Here is a 9,953-nt window from a genome sequence, read left to right on the forward strand (position 1 = left end):
GTCAGATAAATTTGGATTAAATGATACGTTTATCTCTTTTTGACTTTCGCTTTGCCCGTCTCGTATGCGTTTCCAGGTAAATATTCAGAATCGAATAACGGCAGAGGGAATTCGGTGTATATACGTAAGGCACACCCGTTATGTATTTCCAGTTGAAAGATTGAGTCCCCGTTTGTACGATATTAATTAATCATACACTTCCCTTTGTGCGCGATGTGTGTGGTGATATAATATCCGTGATGTTTGCGCGAATGTTTTACATATTATTCGTAGTCGGCAGTGTGAGATGACTAACGGAATATACTATATACGGCAATGTTGACAGATACCGCGATTTTACGTATCAAGCGAAATCTGCGAATTAACCGTTCGAACGGAACAGTGTGAGACTGAAATTTTGCTTCGTTATCATTTTGCAAAACTTATTCGTACACCACAAACCCCTTAAAATTCTCCAGATTTCTCAATTTTCTCGTACAATCTCACTCGCGGACAGAATTCAATATTCTTTTTTACTTTCGTTTCGACTAGTAATGATTGCATTGCATCGCATTTCTTCAAATCGTATCCGTCAGATCTTATTGGTGGAGTATCTAAATTATATAAATCATAGGTATATAGCTCATAGACAATTGAACAAACTGCCAGCCTTCGACTAGACGGAAATTGGTCAGAATCAATACTGAATTAGTCTAATGCAGAACAAAACCGCATTGATTTACGAAAAATCTTCTCCGCGCTGAATCAGAAAACATGAACTAATTCCTACAGACATTTCTGTACGTCAGACGCGTTACTTCTCGAAACGAAAAGCTTCCAATTTTTAAGCTAATTGTTATTCCGAGTCATTCGCGCTTCTTTGGTCTTTTTGACCTCTTTGTGACACGGATTTGTTTGCGTCTCTAATCACAATGCATGTATATCTATACGGACGATGATGATGCTAATTGGTACGATAAATGTCGGGATCGAGACGCTACGGAATTATTTTTTTGTAACGTGTAAGATAACCCCAGGCAATAATAGATGTGAAATAATAATCATAGGGTTGTGTCACATAGGTGTGTAGTTATCTGCCCAATTCCGTTTACAAACCTAGTGTTGTCGCTGTGACATTCGAGCCAAACAAATATCGATCTGTAATGATCCTACTAATGAGCGCAGTTATTGTTCAGTCAATTTTCACATTATGCAATACATGCACGGCGATACAATTAGTGGATAGGGAGAAATTTAATAATCTCATCGCAATCAGTTTTGTTTGCTTTTTTTCTTGGATTTTATAAATTTTGACTCGCCTATCATGCGATTTTGGAAACGAGTATTGGAGCATTTTAGAAAAGTTAACATTACCATCTCCAATTTAAAAAATTTAGAGAATTGCACGTGCATCATTGTGCTGTCAATTCTACAACCAGCATTAATTGAAAAAAATTCAAATATGGGGTACCAATTTATCTGCTCCTTTTTCGGCGATCTACTTTTCAACATCTGGGTATGGAATTGGCGACACAAATAACGTAAAGCTGAATTATCTATTTTTTTTGAAATCAGTAACGGTTATGCTAACTTCCTTGACGTATCGAATGCGAAACAAGTGTTTTACTTTAAAAATCGGGATTCGAGATAGGTGGTCGAATTCCACTTCACTGTAGTTTGAGTAATGAACCGAATCGGAATTGCAGCGTTTGTGGTTAAATTACCATTCACTTCCACTGACGACGAGTATAATTGCATCGTATCCTTGATTTTCAGGTTTCCAGAGATCGGTGAGCCGACCTTGAAGGCTGATTGAGAGGCTTGGCCAAGGCTTTCGTGATGCCGCTACCGAAGCGTTTGGTAGAGCCAGTGCACGTTGCACGTGGTACAATTCCGGATGATTTTCCTCTGCCATCGGAGCTAGAAGCAGCGACAAATGGCACCCTGGCAAATACGGTGCGACAGTTGTCAAGCCTTTCGAAACACGCCGAAGATCTCTTTGGGGAATTGGCCAGGGAGGCTCATGGACTCTTTGATCGGGCGAATTCCCTCCAAGCTCGAATTGACAGGCTCGCTGTCAAGGTCACTCAGCTAGACAGCAATGTGGAGGAAGGTTTGTTGCTCGCTAAATTACCTAGAATTCTCGCTCATCTCGCTGACTCATAGTCATCTCAATTACCACTTGACGAGTTACGTGGTTCATCGTCGATTGAGCCGACAAAGAGATAAAAAGATGGAGCCGGGCTGACCAACGCCGTCAATAATGATTTAAATCGCTTAAAAATGTTGCAAGTAAATGTTAGGAAAATCGTCAGGAGGTATGCACAGCTGGCTCTGAATACAGATGCCTGTACTGACACAGTTGCCGACACTTAGCCAAGACGCAAACCCTTTTCTAAATAGTTCGAAGGTGGGGTATACCCAGACTCTTATTGACTTTATCGTTCATTTGATTATTCAGTTGTCCGACGTTATCGATCATCCTAAAGTCAATCAAAGTCGGGATCTCCCCCACTTTCGAATAATTTAGAAAAGGGTTTGCGTCTTGGCTAAGTGTCGGTAACTGTGTCGTTGTAGGAAACTATATCCAGAACCGGTTGTGTATACACTATCGTGGCTATAGAAAATCAAGGAAATATTTATACAGAAACATGTTTTTGCTCGGTACAAGACTGATTGTAGTTTCTTACGATTTTCACGTTTATAGATGTATAACCAATTTTTCTGTGCAGTCGCTTTCAGGCACTTTTTTTCTTGTCGAAAAGTATTGACGACTTTTTGAAATGTTGTTACAGTTTCGTTACAAGATATACACATGAGAAAAGCTTTCAAGAGTTCTGTGGTGTTCGATCAGCAAGTTGTTTCAAGAGATACCATGCCAACTGTCATGACGGACACTTATCAACAGTGTGACAAACCGCCTCCGCTTGATAAACTAAATATTTACAGGTATGACGACTCTGGTTTTTTATCCTTTGATAATAGATGATTGGTTTAAAATTTGGTCAAACGTTACTTTTTGCTATGAATTTGCAGAGAGGATGGCAAAGATGGTTTGAAATTCTACACGGACCCAAACTACTTCTTTGTACTGTGGAGACAAGAGATACTTAAGGATACTGAAAAGATGCTGCATGATCGAGGGAAAAAGGTAAGGAAACTGATACTTGAAGTAATTTCGATTATAGTATAACACAAATTTATGAACTATTAGGCACAATTTATTGTAATATTTATAAAATATTCTTATACGGGTTCAATGAAAGCAACAAAAGGAACTCTCTAATAAAACATAATTTATTCTGGGGAGAACGAAAACATTGAAAGGAAGCATTAAAAACGTAGTGTTGTCAAATAATCTTCGAAAAGTACAAAATCTTAAGGTTCCCTTTGAAATAAATCAAACTCAATTGAAAATCAAAACAAAACTTCTTCACTGACAGTGAGCAAGCTGACATAAAAATAGACTAAATATTTGATCAGGTTTATCGTTTTCAGTTTCTTGCCAAATAACTCACTATTTATGAGTATCAAAAATTTGAACGAATAGATAATTGTAGTGTAGGTTTCTTTCATTAGAAGTTTGTGTTGCTGATTCTTTGCTGAAATTGTTATGAACGACATAGAATCTTGATTATGGCGTCTTTTTCAGCATTACTATATTGGATAAATCGCCGAATTACAGAGAAATGAGTAATTATTGTTGAAATTCAATTCCATTTCATTACACTTGACTTTTATTTGCCTTAGGATTATATAAAGTAGAGGTGATCTATTAACCGATTTATAAGCTGCAATATGTATAATTAATAACAATTGAATAATCAAAATATTTCTATGAAATACTGAAACCATTAAATCCCCTTGGTTATAGACCGAGTCTGAATATGCCGAACCGTTCAGAGAGGCAAGTCAATGGTTTGGATCTTTGTAGTTTTATATCCCCTATTCAATTCGTATTCAGATTATTAATTATCGATCACATACTCATTGTTAATCAGCCTCTCTCACTTTATGCGTGGTTTTATTTAATCAATTCAGATATCTGCTCATAGGCGTTGCGCTAGCTGCTCGCTTCTAAATGACCTATGTAGTTCTGCTAGGAATAGAACATAAATCCATATTTTTAAATACCTGTCTTCCGAAATTAAATGTGCTTTTATACAGTGTTACAATATGTGCTCTATACCAAAACTATCCAGACTTGTTTATGATCAATTGATATTAAGCATGGATAAGTTTAATTTTCTACCGAATTCACGCAAGACATCAATTCTCTGTGTTTGTGATTACAATATATTGCACTTTATTAAAAAACAAACACTTTGCCTTTGCTTGTTACTTAATCATATTTTCATCACATATTCTTATAGCCAAGCATTCAGTTTAAAAATTTTGTATCAAAATATCTTTATTGAAATTCAGTTTGTGCCCAGCCGTTTAACCTGATATTATTATTCGCCAATGTTCTAATGTTGTTTCAAAATTGGAAAAAAGTAATTTTCAAAGATTAAAAACAAGTTTATTTTTACAAACGCTCAAAACCAACGACTAACATGCTAGTAGAATCATCTCGACATCATCTCTGTACCAAATTTAAGCTCGTGGGAACTAAAAATGAATTATTAGAATAGAAGATAATTTAGCTTCCATACTTTAACTTCAACGTTTTCGTTTCGTATAAGCTAATTCCAAATTCAAAACAATCAATGCAGAAATACAGTTACTGTAATACCAAGTGGAATACAGTAACTATAAATTAAAAGTTTTCTCCATATTGCCGACAAAAAATATCCACTATCCACAGTAAGCCAAAATTTGATATTTGGTATTCTCGTATCTCTGAACTGATTGTTTGAATAACATATCGATTTAAGCATTTAGCCTGCTTCTTCAAGCACCCATCGATTGAGTGCCTAATCCCATATCTGTACCAATACTTTTATGCTCTCACAGCCGCATAGGCCTCGGAACGAAGGAAGCGGCAGTGGAGGCGGCAGGCACAAGAAGCGTGTGAGGCAGCCTCACAATACGAGGGAGAGACAAAGACAGTTAGCCGTTGGCCATGGGGAGTACATAATGCCCTCCCAAACTGTTCAGTATCGATCAACTCACAAAATACCCGACGATGCATTACTTGGAATGGTCATGACGGAGCAGCGGCCTCCAAGACCAAATAGCATAGAATTGAGACGAAGCTATCCGACCGAAGAGCAAAATATGTACAGTCCTCCGACCTCTGATCATTACAGGTAAGTGTGCCAAACTATTTTCGTTTCTTTTCTTTCTTGCTTTCATATGATGTTATCACAGAAAAATGGACATCGTATTGCGGTCATCAAAGTATTGCGCATTGTTATTAGGGCAGCAAATTACGCGGCTCAAGGCTACGATGAGAATCTCTACGGTTCGCACTACGCACCTGGCCAGAGCCAGCATGACAGTGAAACGTACCAGAGCCCAGGGGGTCAAAGTACTCCCAGCCGGAGTGGCCGGTCTAGACCTTCACAACCCCCGCCAGCTCCGCCTAGTAACTCGTCTAGTAATTCTACCCCGACTGTTGTATCGGCAAACAATACCCCAACTAGAGGAAGATCCATGAGCACCGGAAGGGATACTTTGCCTCCGCCACCTCCGCCACCTGGTGAAACTATGTCACCGCCATCTATGAATGGTAAAAAGATTTCGATTGTAATGGTTCTACGTTTTTAAGAGCTCATGTACGAGTTGAGAACTGAAAACGTTCCCGAATTTTGCGAATTTATATCTCATAACTAATCATTCAATTCTTTTGTTTTATTCAAAAGTCTGTCAATCAAATTCCATTAATGTTTTTGTTTCTTACTCATATGAATTAATGAGAAAGCATTTTCATCCATAATGATTCGATAACATGTTCCCGGTACCCGCAATGTTTCAAACAACGATTAAGCTAATTTACTTCGAATTCAATGACAGTATTCTTTGACAGCTTATACTCTTTGCCACGATCTTATTTCTTTTAACTGATCATACTGTTTGTAAATTAAAGAAAAAAATCCTAAATTTTGGACTTATAATCGAATTTGAACTTTAAACAGTCGCTATTATTTTATAAAAGAAAAAAGATTCCAGATCGTGGCAAAAAGTATTTATAGTAAAAAATTCGCATTGTAGAATAATGATTTCATTCTGTAAAATTTCTGTCCTTTGTTCGGAAAGGATAGTTTCGCAAAACGCTGTCATTTTTGAGATATGATTGTGGGTAAATGTAATGGGAGTGTTTTTGATTTTTATACTATTCACCTTTAAGTACTTTCTTCCGTAACATTTGTCTTTGATTATTCATTATTGTTTTATGTACTCTTGAAGTCGATCGTTACGATGTCACTTTAAAACCATGCGGAGTTTTGGAAAATTTTCTTTTTCGGTTGAACACCAACGAAATATATCTTACCGCAGGATCTATACCGTCGCATTTACTGAATCGGAACGGGAGCCGCTCGAACAGTCCATTACCAAGTCATCACTCAACTCCGACGCCACCGAATCACAATAATCAACTTGGCTCGGATGACACTTGCGATGCTATGCCACAAGACCTACCACCACCGCCACCAACCCCTGATCCAACTCCGCCAAGAACAGTATCGCCTCCTTGCAATATTCCACCTCCACCACCGCCGCCTCCCCCACTTCCAGAAACCAATGGACTTTTACTACCGATGCCCATGACGAACGGTGACATCGCTAAAATGATTGCCAACAATCCGCCAAAATTGACGCCGCCTAAAACCATGATCGATGGATCACAACGAAAGCCTGTCAACCCGAACATTCCTCTGGTTGATCCAAGAAACGATTTACTCAAAGCGATCAGAGACGGTGCGTGGATTATTTTTACTAAATCTGTCTTCCATCTTTGATGTGGTTTGTTTTCTGCTTTCGTTCTCGTTCTTGAGAGTAAAAGTAATTTCATTCCAGGTATAAAGTTACGAAAGGTGGAAAAAATCGAACAGAAGGAAGTGGAACGCGTGAATGCGCTCCACGACGTAGCGTCGATACTGGCGCGTCGAGTCGCAGTAGAATTTAGCGACAGCGATTCTGCGTCGGAAAGCGAATGCGACAGCGAAGGTTGGGGAGAACAGGATACGAGTTTGGCGTGACCCCATAGTTTGCCGCCAACTGCAACTGCCTCTTAGGTAGCCAATTGTCTCAGGTGAATTCTTCTGACAAACTCTATGTTTAAGTCGAAACGCATGGTTGTCGACAAGAATTTTATGAAAAAATGAGAATAAAAAAAGTAATAAGAAAAAAAAAACCAACAACAGCTGATGTAGGAGTTACATAATAAAATATGCAAGTAAGTGCGAGTGGCCGGTTATCTGTACAATTACAATGTAATCAGTGTAATGGAAATACACGAAATTTATACATCTCTCCTCGTATTATACTATATACGGCGATAGTATATGAATTTCAATAAATAAAACTTAGATTGTGAGGATAAAAATAAAGAAATTTTAAGGATTTTAAGGTGGTTTGCAATTACGCCCTTTCTTCGCTTGTGATGCGGTAGCTCGTTGATCAGAAATATTCTATTACGTATAGGCAAAATTCAAAACCGTTCGGTAGAGATTCAATGAAACGTTTCATGCTAACTGCGCGATAAAATTCAAATCCCCATTCGATAGTAGACAGTTTTTTTTTGAGAGTCAGCCTAACATTTTAATCAAAAAATCAGTTATACTTTGGCAAATCAATAAAATTTGTAACAAACAATAAACCAAATCCGCAAATAATGCTGTGTACTCTTGATTACATGTAATTAATGGGATACGTATTTTTCAGATCCAATTATAATAATGTTTCGATGTGTAATTGGTTTCGCTTGAAATACCGTATTTGAATCAATGTCTTGATAATGAAGCGCGCGATATTGAGGTAACAACGAAAAACGGAATATCATTCGTATTACACGGAACTTTGAGCAAAAATCATAATAGGCAGCCAAACATACACGAATTTACTCACCTTGTATTTACATCCTATACTCCAAAAGAAAGCCTAGAAAAACCACATATGTCGTTCTGAAAAAAAATTTCTTCCATGTATTAATACTTGCATTATAATCCAATCAATAGTTTGATTAAGAAAATGAAATACTCTGGTAGTTCCGTATAACTTACTGGGGACTTCAGAATTCTACACAATGTTTCATTGCACTGATCGATAACTTTTCAACAAAAAATCTCTAAACACTGCTCTACTTTGTTATACGTTACCTGTTGTTACCTTAGTTAGGAACTTTGATGAGCGTTTTTATTATTAAAACTAATATTAAACTCTTGGAATTGGAATTTATTTCAACATCGGTCAATCGACGTTAGTCGATATTCTAAACAGTGAGTTTTCATACTTACGCACATTTAATGGTTGAATGATTAATAGAATAGTGGATTGATGCTGTTTTGTGGATAAACGAAAAGGCCTCTACGGCACATTCCGCATTAAGCTATGTATAATAATATGCGTAGGTCATGAACTTTACTATAAATTGAATTGTTTATATACGCTATAATAATATAATAGGTGAATGCTTAATGTAATTAAAATTATTGGAACAGTATGAATTAATATTATAAGCCAAGCCAACCTAAATGCAAAATATTTTTTTGAGCTTGTTTTCCTGTTTTTTTTTTTTTTTTTTCTTTATCTTTAGTTTTTTCTTTGTATACAAGCATGTAGATTATTGAATGGGTCGAAAAATTCATAGGTTTAAAATGTAATAGTTAAGAAATAAATGTAGTAATGAAAATCACTTTGATTGTAATGTACGGTTACTTCAAATTGCGTGATTTGTGTGTTGGATGTTACTAACGACTTGCAAATGTCGATCCGTGAGCTTTATCGAACCTTTTAGCATATTCAATATCCTTATTACGTGTTTTCAAAATATTCAGACAACTACAATCCATAAATCAGAAAAAAAGTAATTATATGTTCAATCTGATTTCTTTCTTAATCGACGAATGGAAAGACATCGATTACGAATCGTTCATGTTTATGACATTCCTTAACTATTCAGGTAAATAAAAAAGAATACCCGTAACAGGTTATTCATAGTAAATGTAATAAGTGGTACATTGAAAATAATATGTGGAACTGTATCGTATTGTGAACGTATCATCAGTTGTGAAAAAATTACAAAGTTGAAGGTAACCGTATGACAAATATGATGATAAAGTGTTTCTTATACAAAAATCGAAAACCAAAATACTCCATTATGTGTAAGGCGTAGGGTGTAATTATAATGAAAAAAAAAAAAAAAAATAAAAACGAAAATGCGCAAGAAAATAATTATTTTCTAGGATAGCAAGACATAAGAATAAAAAACTTGATGAATACAAAAAACAACCCGTGTGTATTAAAATGTTATATTGTTACGATAATATAGCGGCCAATTTTAAAAATAAAAACAAATAATGATTGTGATTTATTTTGCATCGATGTTGGTGGAGTACGACGACATTGCGATAAAATAGATCTATTTATATATATTCACTTTATACATACGACATATACATAAATATATAAATATATATAAATAAATCTATACTTACGTAATAATGATTTAGACTATGCATAATACCTATTATGTATTTTAACGTATAGTATTTGATGCTGTGCCAGGAAATATTTTTTTTTTTTTGTTTTTTTTTTATGTTTCAATTAAAACGAACGACTGAATATCTGAAAACAGTTAAAAGACATCAAATTGAGCTGAATTTGGTTTGGGATCATTGGGTCATAAAAGTGGTTTGACTTCTGAACGGAAATCATAAACTTAACGTCGTGTTTCTGGTGCATATATCGTTTCTAATAAGTATCGTGGAAAATTGTTCACTGTCAATATCACAGCTTCCTTTTTATTTCTAATTTTTATACGTTAGCAAAATAAAATTAAAAAAGAAAAGAATAAAAAAATACATTTT

The 9,953-nt window shown here is 35.9% G+C and overlaps 1 protein-coding gene across 1 annotated transcript in view; it reads left to right on the forward strand.

Annotated features, from left to right (window-relative positions):
* The window catches only part of LOC107223839 (wiskott-Aldrich syndrome protein family member 3), a 45,872-nt gene extending 36,500 nt beyond the window's left edge, over nucleotides 1–9,372 (forward strand). The window contains exons 2-8 of the mRNA XM_015663656.2: nucleotides 1,756–2,092; nucleotides 2,775–2,928; nucleotides 3,016–3,130; nucleotides 4,936–5,231; nucleotides 5,343–5,653; nucleotides 6,421–6,843; nucleotides 6,943–9,372. Coding sequence (XP_015519142.1) covers nucleotides 1,819–2,092; nucleotides 2,775–2,928; nucleotides 3,016–3,130; nucleotides 4,936–5,231; nucleotides 5,343–5,653; nucleotides 6,421–6,843; nucleotides 6,943–7,124 — 1,755 coding nt within the window. The 5' untranslated portion in view covers nucleotides 1,756–1,818 and the 3' untranslated portion in view covers nucleotides 7,125–9,372. The remainder of the gene's footprint in view (nucleotides 1–1,755; nucleotides 2,093–2,774; nucleotides 2,929–3,015; nucleotides 3,131–4,935; nucleotides 5,232–5,342; nucleotides 5,654–6,420; nucleotides 6,844–6,942) is intronic.
* Nucleotides 9,373–9,953: the final 581 nt, after the last annotated feature.

This window comes from Neodiprion lecontei, chromosome 1, assembly GCF_021901455.1.
Source record: "Neodiprion lecontei isolate iyNeoLeco1 chromosome 1, iyNeoLeco1.1, whole genome shotgun sequence".
In the NCBI taxonomy this organism is placed as follows: Eukaryota; Metazoa; Arthropoda; class Insecta; order Hymenoptera; family Diprionidae; genus Neodiprion; species Neodiprion lecontei.